The sequence below is a fragment of the Mangifera indica genome, chromosome 14, assembly GCF_011075055.1.
Source record: "Mangifera indica cultivar Alphonso chromosome 14, CATAS_Mindica_2.1, whole genome shotgun sequence".
NCBI lineage: Eukaryota > Viridiplantae > Streptophyta > Magnoliopsida > Sapindales > Anacardiaceae > Mangifera > Mangifera indica.
This window is the reverse complement of record NC_058150.1, coordinates 5068656-5086155: the sequence shown is the minus strand read 5'-3', so window position 1 is coordinate 5086155 and position 17500 is coordinate 5068656. Positions and strand designations below refer to the sequence as shown.

The 17500-nt window shown below is 33.6% G+C and overlaps 4 protein-coding genes across 5 annotated transcripts; 2 read left to right on the top strand and 2 right to left on the bottom strand.

The window, feature by feature from the left end:
- Positions 1-153: 153 nt before the first annotated feature.
- Positions 154-9954, bottom strand: LOC123196757 (50S ribosomal subunit assembly factor BipA). Of its 2 annotated transcripts, XM_044610870.1 has the most exons (19): positions 9458-9951; positions 8891-8965; positions 8255-8405; positions 7917-7985; positions 7655-7827; positions 6947-7084; positions 6576-6701; positions 6278-6376; positions 5629-5749; positions 5420-5483; positions 4282-4336; positions 4078-4202; positions 3539-3612; positions 2572-2621; positions 2104-2190; positions 1509-1559; positions 1347-1430; positions 915-965; positions 154-483 (listed from the first exon to the last, which is right to left on the bottom strand). In XM_044610870.1, the coding sequence occupies exons 1-19, from the start codon at positions 9773-9775 to the stop codon at positions 400-402; spliced, it is 1995 nt and encodes a 664-aa protein (XP_044466805.1). In that variant the 5' UTR covers positions 9776-9951; the 3' UTR covers positions 154-399. The 2 variants fall into 2 exon arrangements, with proteins under 2 accessions (XP_044466805.1, XP_044466804.1); XM_044610869.1 differs by having other exon boundaries at positions 1347-1559; positions 9458-9954.
- Positions 9955-10584: 630 nt separating this feature from the next.
- Positions 10585-11503, bottom strand: LOC123196759 (rac-like GTP-binding protein RAC2). Its single transcript, XM_044610871.1, has 5 exons — positions 11405-11503; positions 11114-11201; positions 10923-11032; positions 10785-10848; positions 10585-10691 (listed from the first exon to the last, which is right to left on the bottom strand). The coding sequence occupies exons 1-5, from the start codon at positions 11501-11503 to the stop codon at positions 10585-10587; spliced, it is 468 nt and encodes a 155-aa protein (XP_044466806.1).
- A 1725-nt stretch (positions 11504-13228) lies between these two features.
- Positions 13229-14015, top strand: LOC123196562 (LOB domain-containing protein 2-like). Its single transcript, XM_044610619.1, has 2 exons — positions 13229-13907; positions 14002-14015. Exons 1-2 carry the CDS (start codon positions 13229-13231, stop codon positions 14013-14015), a joined length of 693 nt encoding a protein of 230 aa, XP_044466554.1.
- Positions 14016-14966: 951 nt separating this feature from the next.
- LOC123196457 (glucosidase 2 subunit beta) lies at positions 14967-17402 on the top strand. Its single transcript, XM_044610502.1, has 6 exons — positions 14967-15209; positions 15283-15396; positions 15976-16071; positions 16726-16887; positions 16961-17104; positions 17183-17402. The coding sequence occupies exons 1-5, from the start codon at positions 15110-15112 to the stop codon at positions 17068-17070; spliced, it is 582 nt and encodes a 193-aa protein (XP_044466437.1). The 5' UTR covers positions 14967-15109; the 3' UTR covers positions 17071-17104; positions 17183-17402.
- The last annotated feature ends 98 nt before the right edge of the window (positions 17403-17500 follow it).

Below are 17500 nucleotides of genomic sequence, written 5' to 3'. Positions count from 1 at the left end.
TAATAATAACAAAGAATGTCAAACAAGGAGTTGTTCCTCAGGTTTTCCGCCCATTTGACGAATCAGGAAGGACAGTTTTGAATTAGCTTCTTTCCTCAATTTCCCAGCAAATAGAGTTACAAAAATTGAATATCTTCTGATATTGACACCAGGTCAGGAAATGTAATATTCTATTTTTAATTATTGTTTCTCAGATACAACATTGAGGATCCTTAGTCCTTATTGTTTGTAAATGAATAATTATGCATGTTCATATATCAACCTATTACTATTACCAACTAAAAGAATTGCCTGCAATTAAGGTATCATAACTTTGTAAGGTCACAAAATTGTATCACCGATAAATTAATCCTCTTGTACAACAATCTTGTAGAATAAAAATTTGTTAAGGACAAAGGCTTATTCCTTTGGCCTTTTACTCATGGCTTTACGCTTGTTGACTTCCAGGTATCTCTTTCTTAAACGAATGGCCTTGGGTGTTACCTGCATACATATTATATGATATCATTAGACAAGCAAAATCATAGACAAATTTCAGTTCACTAATTAAAATTTCAGCCCAAATTATCAATCAATGACAAAGGAGAAACTTATACTTCTCTTTAGGCCATTTAGTTCAGTGGATAACTAATATCATTCAGTGGGATTCCAGATAGATTACATCCTTACAGGGGGTTGGGAAGGACAAGGATTACTTTGATTTTTGAGTTAAAACTGGTGGAAGAAGACGAAGAGAAATTCCTCAATCAGAAGCCGCCAATTATGTTATGTGTTTATCATTCAAGGCTTCAGAAAAGTAGGGATTAAAAATGACATAATATGTAAAGCCTAACAAATTAGAAAATTTTTATAACAAACTAAGGTAAGTCTTCTCCTATATCCAAAAATGAAATAAAATATTATTCACAACTAACCTCAATAAGCTCATCAGAAGCTACATACCCTATAGCCTCTTCCAGGGTCATCTGCACAGGAAATAAATAACATATCAAAAACCAAAAACATAGCTGAAAAAGTTTCTAGTTAGCCACCAACCAAAAAGAGCCTATTGCTACTGATTCTCTAACTTTGTATGGTAAATTATATGGCAGTTATCTCTTGACGCTTGTTGATATGCCAAAAAGATAAGTTCACCATGCTCCTTTATACAGTGACACTCATCAATGGCAAAATATGTTAAGTAAAGTGTTTTAAAAAAACACTAGTCAATATATAAAAATGCTAGTAAAAAACAAGCTCCACGAGAATATAATGGCCGCACTGTATGTGTAAGCAGCTCTTAGATTGAAAAACAAATAAGCATTTATATTGAAAAATAAAAGCAAAAATGGTAGAAAAATGCATACAAGGCGAGGCGGAGACAGCTTCACGTTCTCGTCCTTGCCAGCAGCCCGGACATTAGTAAGTTCCTTGGCCCTCACTGGGTTGACCTGCAAAAGAAAATAATAGCCAAGTCGGTCACCTTGATAAAACAAAAATGCATAATGAAGAGTTAAGATCGATCTTACATCCAGATCTGTATCCCGTGAATGTTCACCGATAATCATGCCATCATATGTCTGCACATAATACAATGACATTAGCTGCAAGTCAAATGAAAAGCCAAACTTAGAGGATCTACTTGCTAAGGTTTTTGTCTCAAATTATTTGAACACAGATGACCTCTTTCACTCTTTTCATGAAATGTTTATCATTCTTTTTATCCAATCCAAACCATATTATCCAACAACCCAACAGACAGCCAACACATGTGATCCTCAACCTTTTCTTGATACACATTGAATACAAAGAGACTACAACACATCATGTGAGATAACAAGACTCAGTAACATATAGACATCAATCCCACCAGAGTCAGGGGTAATGAAAAGATGGTCAGACAGGAAGTTTAGAAAAGCATCAGCTGTCTGATATATATGTATATGTATATATATATATATATGTGTGCAGATATCAGACAAAAACCAGAAGATAGCAAGTCTACCGCTCATTCTCAAATTTCAAAGACTGGAGATTATATATCACATATGGATGATAATGAATCTGAGTAGAGCATGGAGGCAAAAATGAAAGGAGTATAAGTGGATATTAAAAGTAGACAACCTCCATTCCAGGAGTCACGAAAAGAATTCCACGAGCTTCTAAACTCATTAATGCATGTGCTGTGATTGAACCATAGCCCATTGATACCTGTTCAATGAGTAAACAGATAACATCAGCTAGAACACTGAAAAATATAACTAGCACAATAAATTCCAGGATTGACTTCAATCATAAAACATATAATAAAACATACATTTTCAAGCATTAAATAATTGGTGGTATCTTAGCAACAAACACATATTTAAAGCATACTATCAATAAAATTCAACAATATAAAATCTACAGCATGAAGGATGTCTTCCATTTGCAACATAAATATGTGTGCTTCAGAAAATAAGAATGCAAAGAAAAACACAGCATCTTCTACAGTTATGAACAATACTTGGCTCTATTTGGTAAGAAAGTGAAGATTAACAAATAATTTTGAGATACGATGTCATGAAGCAGAATGGCATTTGATGAACGTACCAACACTCCTTTTCTAACATTCCCAAGAGGCCCTCGATATTTTTCATACTCTGCAAAACAGATTATAATGAACATCAGTGTGATGATTAATACAAGCCAAAAAGGGGAAAGAAAATAAGACAAGAACAAGTGAGGCCGTGGACACATACAATAACTTAAAAAGTAAACAGTGCATTCAGGTCTTCCACCAGTCTCTGATTCACAACTCATCTCAAAGCCAAATGGTCAAGGTAATGATGAAAAATAAAAATGAGGTCATTGCTATGAACTGAAATTTGATTATCAAAACTGACATTAACCATTAAGTTTTTATTTTTTTAAGAAACTGTACCAAGATTAATCTTAATCAAAGCCTGTCTACCTGTTATGACAGAGTATAATATTTCAATTCCCCCAGAATCCATGCCCTTCATTAAATAAAAGTGACTACCCCCATGTAGTCATACTCCAAGATTGAACTGACAATAAGCAAGCACCACTACATATAATTTACCACCAAATTGCCGAGCACAAATTTCAGGAATCAACCCATTTTAGAATCTAGACGTATTCCTATTTCTCTGTACATTTTTTTAATTATAAATGTTATATATAGGTGAACATTGAAACAAGAACTGAGATATTGAATAATTCTTGCTTAATTTTATTTATAGGGAATTAGGTTGTGAAAAATTAGGCTAAACCAAGAAAGAATCAAGCTAAACTAAGAAAGAATAAAATGCAAAGTATATACAATAATTAATTTGAAATTGTATCCCTAAACTTTAGGGATTTATTTCTAGTTTCCAACAAACATAAATACACTAAAGTTATGCCCAGTCCTGATCTTTCAAAAAACTAAAGCTCTGGACTACAAAATTCATCAACCTACATGGTTAAGGAATTACTACACCTGTGACATGATATAAAAGAACAACAAATAGAAAGTAACAGGGAGAAGAAAAATCTCTAGATTAAAAACACATACTTAGGAAAGCACGGTGCATAAAGCCAGTTCCTCGGGTGTCACTGCTGAACACACTTCTGTAACCAACAAGGCCCCTGAGTACATAACAGACAAGAAAATTATATTTTTTAAGGATAATCGAACACTCCCAACACTTTGAAACAAAGTAAGCAACATCAAAAGAAAAGGAAAGCATCCACCAATATTCTAGCATCACAAACCATTTATCAAAGCAGGTACAGACCAATGTGGGCCTTAACTTCTAACTAGCAAGTTATTTCCTTTTAGATGAATTTTGGCCACAAGGCTACTCATACCATACAAGAAACAAATAAACAAAGATATTAGCAATTATTTCAGAGGGTTTCTTTGCACCTTGCCTTTGCCACTCTTTAATAGGGATACCTCATATTCTATTCTTTATTCATTTCACCTCAATATCCTTTATCCAAATCTTGTGTCATCAAAATGAGTCTCGATTTTCATTTATTCTTAACCATCAGGTTTTGAAAATACGCTGTATGTGCTGCATTTGATGGAAAGAGAATTTAAGCACTAACCTTGAAGGACAAGTCAGAGATATTTTGGTTCTGCCATCATTTCCAGGGACAGGACCCATGTCGACAACTTCAGCTCGCCTATGAGAAAGAGCTTCCATAATCAGCCCCACATGTTCTTCATTAACCTGAAATAAAATCTTCATATGTAAAAAGTTCCAATTACATGAGTGAGAAACCAGTTGATATGCACATCATAAATCCTACCTCAATAGTCACTTCTTCAATTGGCTCAAGCTTCACATTATTTTCGGTTTTGTACCTGATTTGGGAAGGAATATTATTCAAGACCATAAAAGAAAAGAGCACAAAATTAAGGTATAAGACAAAACATGGGAGCAGGAAAGGCCAAGAGATTTTTATAATGGCAAGAGCAGCTCTGGAAAAAATTGATACACACAAATGCTGTTTCCTCTCAGTTTTGACAATGAAACAATCACTCAGATTAGATTTCTAATACTTTATGAACAGGAATTATGATTTTTTAAAAATTATAATAAACATGAAACTAACTTTATTACTATGTAGGAATTTTGATTCTTAACACATAATTACCAAAAAAAAAAAAACATGTAGGATTAATTTTGCAAACGCCCCCTTATAGTTTGAGTATCATTGCTGACCTCCCTTTGTAAGTATTACTTACCTCCCTTAAGATTCTACTTAATTATTGTTAACCGTCTTTAAAACTTTTCTTAATTTTAGGCAACCTCCCATGAGATTTTGCTTAATGTTTATAGTGCGCAAGATAGCAATACTATAGGGAAGGTCAAAGATAATTACCAAGCTAAAATCAGTATATGTAAAATTACACTAAAGAGTGAGAGGAGATAACTGAAATTAACCCAAAAATATATAGCTAAGCAAATATATGAGAACTTTTCAAATTGAAACACAGAAAGCTAACGGTAGAGGAAAAAGAGAGATTTCCGAAAAAAGATAACATCAAGCAAAATAATCTGATTGTTATTACTTTTTTCAGTAGGACCTACCTCAGACCAGTGGCACTCATACACAAATTTAGATATTACTTCAGTTAAACTAACAACATAAATCCAGAAAATGAAATAGAAAAAAACCACATTGTCCCCTGTAAACAATACTTTGACTCTATAGTAAGTTGCATCCCAGATAACGCTAAAAAACTTTAATAGATATATTAGAGTTTTTTCACCTTTCACTTCTGATCTCTCTTTCAAATCAATATTAGTATTGTGAGGTTTCCAAAATCTTGATATATCCAACCACATGGAATTTTTATTCATCGGACACAAACAGATGACATGCATCATGAATATGGAGTGAGACAAAATCAGTGCTTTAATAAGAAATCTTAAAAACGTACATGACTTTTGGTGGTGAGACAGAAAGCTCAAATCCTTCACGTCTCATATTCTCAATTAGTATACCTATTTACCATAAAAGAAAGATTAGAATCAGCAGAAATTGAAAAAAGAAAAAAAAATATGTGAGATACAAGAGGATGTAATTCATGGCTACACATTTCAAGATTGGAAAAATAAATAAACAAATACAATATTAGGAGATACAAACCAAGTTGAAGTTCGCCCCTTCCCTGAACCTCATATGTTTCTGCTAAGCCTGGAAGTACATTTATGGCAAGGTTTGTTTCAGCTTCAGCCATTAAACGATCACCAATTTTTCCTCCTGTCAACTATAATTATAAAATAACAAGAAAACCATCACCTCAGATAGTAGAAAAAAGAGATATGCATATATCTTAAAGCATTTTGGTGTGGAAGAGAATTATACTACAGCCAAAGCATCCCTGGGACAATTCATACAGTTCCCCAATAGTAGATCAGCAAAAATTCTTGTGCGGTCCAGCATGAAATCAGTAAAAACATATTGCTAGGGTTTATACAAACTTTTGAGAAAGGTAGGTGCAGCAATGTTTCCTATAAGGCATTTCTAAAGAATTGAGATGTAAAAAAATAAAACTCCAACCGTGTAAGCATATAAGGCATCAACAAGTAACATCATGAAATCCGATCCCTCTCTCTATCTAACATGTAGCTAAGTTTACTTTCAATAACCATGACCAGTCATCATCAGGATGAATATGCAGCATTAGGAAATGCATATCATCATATGCCAGCAACCATGGAAAACCAGGATATTTGAAGTAGCATAAAGCAACATAAATGTCAGGGAAAGATAAAAGGGAAAGTTTGAGACATACATGACTACCATCACGACCAGCCGAGGGAGAGTCATTCACACCAAAAGTCATGGAAATGGTTGGGGGGTCCAACTCAATGGTGGGCAATGCAGTTGTGACCTATCAGAACAATCATAATCCAATTAGGGATAAAACAAATCCAAACAGAAGTTATTGTAGTATTTCACAAAACAAGGCAGTTGAATACACTTTTTAACAGAAAATATACCCCAAATAATCTGAAAATATCAAACGTTATGTATGATATACCATAGCATTATAAATCTCAGAAGAAAGACCATAAGATGCACCCAAATACCTCTGTATTTGCTACTGAATGGCCTATCGACGGTTTTGTCATACCAGCTATTGATATAATATCACCTGCTCCTGCACTGTCTATTAAAACCATGCCTGTGCCTTTCTTTTTCATTAACTTTAGAACCTACAAAATTAAGATCATCAATCTAATTGACATTAATGAGAACACAAAGTAACTTGGTGTACCTACGAGGAAAAAAGTTGAAATAATTTTAATTCTGAAAGCTTTAGCACTAAATTTGAGCCATTTTGATTGAATACAGCACAACCATTAAACTGGAGCTTACAGCTCAGCCCCAACACCCAACAGCAGATTGAAAATAATGTGAATCGGGATCAAATGGTTTCAGTTAACACATAAAAACGAACCTTTCCTTCTTCGATTTTTTCAGTCCCAGAATCAGTAATACGAAGTCCATGTACTTTGTCACCAACATAAATGACACCAGAAGCAACGCGTCCAGTCAATATCCGGCCAAGATAGAAGTCCTTTTCCATCATTGTAACCTGAAAGGCAACATCAAGTATCTTTGTCAATGTTCACCTAAAAAAAAGGGTTAGTGGAATGAATAGCACATGAATAAATAAATGACTTAAGAACAAAAAAGAAGAGAAGGCTAAATGTAAAAATAGTAAGTAAATAAAATCTATGCCAGATAACTGTTAAAATTTACTGTGTTCATATGAAAATAGCAAAAATACAGCAAGGAGAGCATAGTCCCAAAGAGTACACCCAAAAATAGCACAAGTACCATTCACCTGACACTGCCAACAAAAAAACTCATTAAAGAGCACCTAACAATCACCATAATCAGGTAGATGACTTGCAGCAAGTTTACAGAACAATGACAAACTACAAACTGGAAAATGCATAATCTGGCAAATCTTCATCTTGGTGGCCAAAATTTTTCAATCCAACTATAATCAGATCTTTATCCAGCATAACAAACAAATAGACCCACACCAATTAATTATAGTATATGTACATCCGCAGCCAAAAAAAGAAACCAAGGAAAGCATTAACAGAATTACATGCACATAAAACACTCAACAGAGCAGTCAGTAATGAATACCAACCAGCATCTGGAATGGTGCCTCAAGGCTTGCATTAGGTGGAGGAACATGTCTTATGACGGCATCAAGCAACTGAGACATGTTCTTTGCATCACCAGGAGGATCTTTGGTGAAGGTGGAAGATGCCCATCCTTCTTTAGCAGAGGCATAGAGAACTGGAAAATCTAGTTGTTCCTCTAACATAGATATAATAAAATTTATTGATAATACTCCATCCAAGTTATTACTAGAGCAAGTGAAACACTTTCGAAATTATAATTTTTACCTGTGGCGCCAAGATTTGCAAAAAGGTCGAAAACCAGACTCTCAACTTCATTACACCTCTCTTCAGAAACTGAAAGATCAACAACCATAGACATAAGGACTGAGACAAATATTTAAAAACAAATAAAATAAGAAAAGAGAAACGTAAATTCAATTTCATCTCTAAACTGAATGCCATATGCAAATGGTAGCCACAGATATAATATAATCTTGGAATTGTAAATTAGCTACTTCATTTGGAGAAGTAATAAGGAGACCAGCTTTGATAGGAACGCAGAATTACAAAGTGTGAACAAGCTATCCACAAAAAGAATTTTTCTATAAGAAAAATATTCATACCAGCAGGTCTGTCAACTTTGTTCAAAAGAAGAATGGGACGAAGCCCATATTTCAAGGCTTTGGCAAGAACAAACTTTGTCTGTGCAAGAGGACCTTCACCAGCATCAACAACTAAAATTGCTCCTTCCACCATGCCAACAACCCGCTCAACCTATAACCATCCAAAATAAAGCTAAGCAAATATCAATCAAATGATTCAGCAAAAGTTTTGCAGGCTCTTTTTTTTTTCTCATTTCATTCACTTCATCTTTGCCACGAAAACAATATGCTGCTTTCCTTATTCACCTATTAATAGATTTAAACAATTTAAGTCTTACATTTTTATAAAACATGTTCTTAGTAGAAAGTATTAGGGCAGCAGGCCACCAATGTGGACTGTCAAAAATCAAACATTATAAATTATATTATAATTTACACAATGTCGTCAGCACTCTATACCCTCTTGATTTCTCCTATATGAAAGAACTTGAGAATTCATGTTGTGTAGTCAGATCTCCATGCCCACATTATTATACTTCCACTTAGATTTTTTAAAGCAGACAAATAATATATTCTGTTATTAGTCAACAATTAGAACATAAATAACGGTAAGTCCTGACAATATGTGCTAAAAAGATAATCACAGTGGAGACATACCTCACCACCAAAATCAGCATGCCCAGGTGTATCAACCATGTTTAGTTCATTTTCCTTCCATGATATAGATGTAACCTGGAAATGGTTTAGGATAGTAGGGAAAAAAGTAAAGAGGAAAAGTTAGGGCAAGTAAAGTATGACTGATAGTATTGATATTTTTTAATCAAATTTGAGAACAGAAATCATCAAATTAACAATAACATACTAAAATACAAAGATTTGCAATTGCATGGTTTGACAAAACCAACGAAATTATATCTCGGTGATATATATTAGCTCATTTACCAATATATTAATACCACTATCATGTAGTGAACAACATATATTGCAAGACTTTTCAATATAGTAAGATAATATAGGTTTTAAGAGTAATTCTATCAGCAATAAGTTGAACGACTTTTCTCGACATAGCTTTAATCTATAAGTGATAAGCTGCAGTTGTAGCATACAGTACTGCTGTTGTTTCAGTAATTTACCATATCATACAGTTCAATTAGAAAATTCAAAACCAGAAAAACGATACGTTTAATGTTTAGTTGAATTAGTAAATAAAATTGCAAAACAAACCTTAGAGGCGATGGTGATACCACGTTCACGCTCAAGGCTGATGGAGTCCATGGCGCGCTCGTGAGGGATATCAGCGCCGCACTGTCGTAAAAGCCTGTCCATAAGCGTAGTCTTACCGTGGTCAACGTGCGCTATGACGGCCACGTTGCGGAGGCGCGCAGGGTCCAACGCTGGATTTGGACATACAGCGGCATCGGCGGCGGTGGAGAAAAAGCGCGCGGATGACAGATAGGATTTGAAGTGAGACGAAGACGGCGATGAGGAGAATGATCTCTTGGAGGTTGACCAGAGTGAACGGAGAAGTAAGGGACCGGCCATTCCTGGAGAGAATGGCTCTGGTTTTGGAAACTGTTCAAGTGTTTGAGCGTTCTTAGTTTGTGTGCATGTGAAGATGGCTTAGAGCTTTGATTTGATAACCGTTAGTTACTGTGAGGTGAGAGGTTTCTTCGAGGGTTTTGGGAATGAAAAACCCTTCGGATCCAGAATTTTTAGAAGACTGCCATTTCGCCGCCGTTAAGGGTACTTTAGTCTTTTGACACTATTCCTTGGGTTATTTAACGGTGGGGTAGAGGGTTAAGGGTAAGCAGTTTCAGTGGGCTTGGGTTTGTAAGGCCCAATTTGTTACAGGGAATATTACGTAATCATCCGTACCATACAAAATGAGTAAGTTTATGTATAAATAATAATATAATATTATATAATTAAATATTAATTATCAGATAAAGTGACCGGTACAAAGATTACTTTAAAAGAGCAAAGATATTCGTAGAGTTTGACAAAATTGCCTTGTTGAACCGTCAGGTAATAATTAAAAAAAAAAAAAAAGTAAAGAAATAGCAAAATGGAAGAGGAAGGACGGGTGTTACATGCATGGTAGAAGAGGAACATAAAAGATGAAATTGAATTTTACAGAAACAGACATGGCCTTGTCTTTCTCGGCTTCTTCTTGAGTTTCGGAGGTTGCAAAACAACCTTGATTGCACAGCATCAAACACACTCTTTTACTTTCTGCAATAACATTGGATCACGTCGTTTCAAATTACTTTTATCACTATCAAAACTGTTTCTATACTGAGAAAGTTCAGAAAAATTAACCAAATTACCTGCTGCGTCTTGAAGCTGCACTCTTAGTAAACAGCAGCACCGATCATCTTCTTCAGTTCTTCCCCCTGTGATGTTGAGATTGGAGTAGCGCCAGGATGATCTATCAAGTACTGCTTGTCATCTCGTAAATCTGAATCAAATTAGATAACTCTAATATTAATATGTCAGACTGATGAGAAGCTACTCATGATTAATTCTTTCACACAAGTAGACCGATGATTACCCATTTTTGTTCCAACAAGAATGATAGGCACAGTTGGGGCATAAAGCCTCAACTCGGGGATGCACTGTGTGCCAAGAAATTGCTATATGTCAGGTTTCAACAATTTGAAAATAGAAATCAAAGTGGGTTACAAGTAACCTTCTTTGAAATATTTTCATAGCTAGCATTGCTGATGAGAGAAAAGGCCAACAAGAACACATCTGCACCCCTGTAACTCAAAGGCCTAAGTCTGTTGTAATCCTCTTGCCCTGGATACACCAATACGGGAGAAATTTATAGCCACCTAATTCTTGGTTATAACAAAATCATTTAAGCAAGCTCAAGCTCACCAGCAGTATCCCATAGTCCAAGGTTAACTGTGCTGCCATCCACCACCACATTAGCACTGAAGTTGTCAAACACCGTTGGCACATAGTCCTATGAGAAGAGAAAATGAAGAAAACAAAATTTGAGATTTCTGGTGAATCTCACATTGACAAAATACGGAAAAGATAAAATGTGTAAAAAAAGAAACAATATTATAACAATTAACCCAACAATTGGATTAAAGATGTTACAACAAATTTATGTAAATCAGTAGAAGAAACGTATTAACATATGATATTATATTGCAACCATACCGTTGGAAAGGTATTGCTAGTGTAGGAGACTAGCATGCAAGTCTTGCCCACTGCTCCATCGCCGACGGTGACACACTTGATGAATCCAGCGGTACTCATTTTTTTATAATTTAGATTATTCTATTTTCTTTATCAACTCCTTTTCTTCTCTTCCATGAACACTAAACAGTCTCTTTATACTTTTTTACTTTGATGAAAATATTAAATCAGTGATGACGATGGCATTTAAGGGTGAAGAGTATTAAATTAAAGCACCCAACTTTAGCTAGACATCTTTTGGTTTACTATGATTGCCAAATGGCTTTCTGTTTCTTCAAGGGGAAGGACAGTCACAAGAAGAGACTAAAGGCCAACAAGAGAAATGTTTGGCGGTAGTGTTAGTTGGTCAAGTGTTAGACAAGGGATACACTCAATCATGAATACTTAGAAACTAAACATTGCCTATTTAACCATGAATAACTCTGTATCATGAAAACTAATACCCAAACCAAATAATTATACTCATTGGTTAACCCTTTTGGGCATAGGGAGAAATTAAAAGTTAGTGCAAAATACAGTGGCATTTTTAACTTCTGGTACAAAAATAGTTATGGGTTAGGAAGATAAAATTGTGAGGTTTGGCTAATTTTTTTTTTTTTTTAATGAAAGAAACCCCTCTAGTTTTAGGATTGAATCAATTAATCTAAATAAGTAAAACTCAGATTTAGTAATAAGTCTCATAACCACTATATTAAATAAAGTTAAAGGTCTTATATTGATATAATACTGTCAAATCTCAAATTTAAACCCCTCTGCTAAAAAATTCTACATGTTTTATCACTGAAACGACTTGATCAGGGCAATTTGGGTTTGGCTATTAGAATATATTAGAGGGGTGTTTGCTAATATATAGTTATTTAACCATGAAAGATCTTTATTCGGCTTGATGTGAAAGAGAAATGAATATTTTGGTGTAGCTCTCAATGATATGATGGGTCATGGCATGAGTGGGTCTAATTGGACTGTATGGGTTTTGGACCTGCATTTTTACGTTCAGTAAAAATTCATAGAATGAGAATTCAGTTAAAGTCTTAAAAGATAATTTTCAATATGTGATTTTTTCTAATATATAATTATTATGGTTTTTACAAAGCTTTCTCACTTCCACTTTGATAATATTGGATGACAGGATGATAAAGTAGTTAAAATAATAAAAGAATAAGTTAAAAATTTATTAATAATATATCAAAATTAAACTTTTAATTTTATAAAATTGATTGGTAAAACTCTTGAATTTATAAGATTGATCATTGCCCTTAAAGTTTTACTTGATGGCGGTAAACATTTCAACTCCAAAAAAATAATTCAACTCAAAGATAAATTCTTTATTAATATAAGATATATGATGGGCATTTCATTGTTTTACCGAGACGAAATTAAGTGGATATATATAGTTTTATTTATTTAAAATAGTTTTGTTCATTCAAAATAATCTTATAAGGTTAATTTGATTTTTTAAGGTGATTCCAATTTTGTTTTTAAGGAAAGCTAAAAGATTTAGATTTGATTTTTATTAAGGCTAGATTTCTTTCTTTATTAAACGTATGTTACTTCTTCTTCTCTAAGAATTATATATTATTATCTTCCGGCGGCTCTCCTTATTTCTATCACATATCAAAACCCTAATCAACTGTCCTCAAACTCTTTAATCATTGCATCCTCTTTGATCATCTTCTTTTTAATACTTGTATGTAATCAAGGTTTGTTATCTGTAAATTTTTCGATAATTACATAGAAAATTCTGTGTTTGATTGTTTTTGTTTTTGTTTTGAAATAATTTATAGGATGCAAAGTAACAACGATAACTCTGGTAGATCAAGCGTGCAGCCAGCATGTGCTGCATGCAAGCATCAAAGGAAAAAATGCATCGAGGGCTGCAAACTGGCGGTCTATTTTCCGGCCGATAAGAGCCGAGAATTTCAGGCGGTTCACAAAGTATTTGGCGTGAGCAACGTCATAAAGATTGTGTATGGTGTCGACGAAGAAGATAGAACAAAAGTTGTAGACTCACTCATCTGGGAAGCCCTTTGGAGGCAGAAGAATCCGGTTCTAGGTCCCTATGGAGAGTATAAAAGACTTTGTGAAGAACTTAAATCGTACAAAAGCCAAGCCCTAATGCAAAGCCGCCACCAAAGTCATCAATTAGTCGGGGGTTTACCAGGACAAGGGGGAATGATTTTCCAGCCACCTTTAATCGGATGGCATGAAGCAAATAATGTACTGAGTATGGAAGAAGCAATGTATAACAACAACGCAGGGAATTACATTTGTCGCGATAAAGCGGATTCGATGGTGCAATTTGTGCAAAATCCTACAAAAATAAAGCAGGAAAGAGATGTTGGTGGTGTTGTTAATATTCCAGTGGAGCAACAGGAGCCACAACGACTGCAACAATCTATGAATTTTGTTTCTCAACATGAACACTCTATCACTAGAGGCTTTAACCAGCAATACTACATTTCAGGTAATTATTATTTTGATGATTATTTTTATTTTGATTATTTACTTGATAAATGAGCCTAATTAAAATTTAATTCTCTTGTTTTGTCTTCTGATAGGTTCATTTTGTTGAATCAATGGGAGGACAAAGGCATGCTTGATTTCGATCTCTGATCATGATATATTTATTTCTTCCGATTAGAAAGACACATAGTGTGAATGTGTATTAAAAATCGGATTTTTCGTGTACTTTAATTGTATTGAAAAATACATTTTTTAAAATAATATAATAATATTATAATAAAAATTTTAATTATCACATCAACAATTGAAATTTGTGATAAACGCTTTTAATATTCTAAAATTTATCAAATACACATTATTTCTCTAAAATGTTGTATAGATAGTAATATTTCATAGGCTAAAAGACTTTTTCCCACCTAAGGGATAATGAAAACTTAAACTCTTATTCTCTAATTTTTAAAAACTCAAACAATTATTCATAAGCAAATTTCTGTTAAAAATTTCAATTATAGTTAAGGGTAAAACTGTTATTTATTGAAAAATTTAAAAAATTAAAGTTTTACTATATTTTCTTCTCTAAGTTTGAAAATCTTATAATTTTTTCTTAACCCAAAGTTTAAAAAATAACAAATACCCTCTCTAGGGTTTGTTCTTTTTAGGGTTAACTGTTCTCTCTCTTGCCCATATAATTTTTTCAAAAATTATTTTTTCTAAATATATATGAAATAGGCCAAAATTGAGTGTTTAGATTTTATTATTCTTGTCAGCGATAAAATTATTATTTTAAAATTTTATTTAAAAAATCTCAATATACATATAATTTAAAAAATAATTTAGAAAAAAATATTAAAATTTAAAAATAAAATGAATAAGTAAGTATAAATTATTATTTTTAAATAAAATTTTAAAATAATAATTTTATTAATAATAACAAAATCTAATAATTGAGTGTTTATATTTATTAAAACTAATAAATGAGAATTTGGAAAACAAAAGGAAACTTTGGGTAAGGACAAGCCCTTTGATAACATTTGATAAAATTTTTAAATGATTAAAAAATTCAGATCGAATTCAAATTATTTTTAAATACGATTTAACGATGGCCAACCAATCGAGTCTCTCTTGACTCTCGAGTCAAGGTCTAATTGTGGAATAAAATTGGCTAAGTTGCAGTGTTTTCGATGAAGAAGCCCAGGAAGCAGGATGTTCAAAAACTGGATTCTTATTATTCTGATTTCTATCTGTTTCCAAGTCCTTTTTGTTCACTGTAAATCCCCTTCAATCATTGGTGTTCACCCACTTGGTAACGCTTTCTCTTCCTTTCCCAAAAGCTTCTAATAATCCTGAAAATCTTCAATTAATTAATGTTTTTGCAGATGAGAGTTACTTTTCTTCAGAGATTATAAAGTGTAAAGATGGGTCTAAATCCTTCACCAGAGACCGTCTTAACGACAATTTTTGCGACTGCATTGACGGGACCGACGAACCGGGTATTGGATTGTTCTTTTAATTCATCAGATTTCGATATTATCGGATATTTCTATGTAGAATATGATTGAATGACCGGTATGGTAATTTATATGAATCATTAGAGGTTGCCAATTATACTATGTAGGCTGATATAAGGTGATGAAATGATTTAATGCAGTCCAGAAACCAATATTAGGGGAAAATATTTTAGATAATACCCTCTATATTAGCTATGTATCCAGTCCTTATTTAAGTAGGACCTTGATTTTCTTCCAAAATGATGTTATGCTTGCCATATCTCTTTACCTAGGCGGAGATTTGCAAGATTGGATGCTTCATTCTCTCTGTGTTCTAATGGGTATATTTATTATCCACTAGTATTATTTATATTATGGCCGGGCTTTTTTCTGCAAAATTTTATTGTTCAAGCCAATTAAGCTTCTTTAAGAGTGAGTTATGCCTTTTTTTAATGTCTTCATGTTGCTTGAACTAATTGTATTAATTGATTACCAGTTATTATTCTTCATTCAATATGCATTATCATGTTGTTTATCTGTTGGTTATTAGCTTAAACTAAGCCTTCTTTCTTGTATTTTCAGGAACTTCAGCTTGTCCAGCAGGCAAATTTTATTGCAGGAATGTAGGAAGTACACCTCAGTTCATTTTCTCTTCTCGTGTTAATGATCATTTTTGTGGTAAATAATTCATATGATCACAGTATCACTTTTGTTTCCTTCATTGTGATAGCATATTGGAAAATGTAAAAAACATGGTTCAGGCATGGAGCTTGTAAGTTTTGGGATGTTGCTTGTGTTAATATGGAACTAACTGGAGATAATATCGATGAGAACCTTACTGTTTCGGGTTGCATGTCTGTCAATGTCTTTGTTGTGACTTGCATGTCAATGTTTTGTTTTGGATTCAGAACTAGTCTGGAGACTTAGATTGCTTGTTATGCTATTTTTATATAGGATGATATACCTCCTTTTTGCAGTTTGATGAGGGCAATTTAGTGGCTGTGAACAAAATTGATGATTGAACAATGTCTTACTATAATAGATTTGAACAATGTCATATTCCCTGTGCTTCTTCCTTTTTGTTAAATATTAGTCTTTAAGTCATATCAAATGTCTCTCTGTTAAAGTTAGCTAAATTTACACTAGGTGTAGACTTGTTATATTGATGCCACCACAAAGTTCTGTGGAACTGAACGTGATTTTTTTTCTATCCAGATTTGTTCTATTTTGTCTTAATTTGAATTTGCATTTTTCTTTGGATTAAGAAAAGTAAGAATACTCTTGTGCCTCCACCTTGAAATTCCTGCTTGTTGTCAATGAACATTTTGATAGATTGCTGTGATGGAAGTGATGAATATGATGGCAGCTTCAGGTGTCCCAACACTTGTGTAATGGGAGGGAATATTGAGTACAAACGTAGTACTTATATCTCCATTGATGCAAAAGAATCAAAAAATCAAGCTAATTTGGAGGATTTGATTCAGAAGCTAGAAGGTATTTTGTGTCTCTGATAGTTTTAACGCAGTTGCCAACTTAATGGAACTAAGTTTCTGCTGGTTGTTTCCAGGGTTGAAGATAATCTTACTTCTGCAAGTCGGTGTGGTTCTCATTAGTTTTGTGATGATTGTTCGGATAATTCGTTACCGTTTTAGATCTAGAAGAAAGCATTATAGTTGAGGGAGTTCATCACCAGTTACTTCTTTGATTCCTGGTAAATTATTTGAAATGCTGTTTTGACTGATGTACTCTGGTTGTGAAGATGTTGCATGACCGGTTTATATCATTGCAGGTTTCTTTTGATGGATGTATAATACAATTATAAACCATGGTAAGGGAGATTCAGACTGAATTGGAGGTTGCTTGTCACTGTTTTTACAAATAATGCATGTTAATTTGTTATTGATGAATGAACATCCCACGGATAATTTGACAATGCAGTATAGAAACCTGTATGAATAGCTTTGTCTCAATCGTGTCACTGAAAGAGAATCAGTCTCATTGACCAAAAACTGTTGCCCACCTTGAATAGTAAGCTTTTTTTTTTTTTTTGTAGAAGATGATATAGCCCAGTTATGGTTACCCCATACTATCAGTATTTTATCCAAGT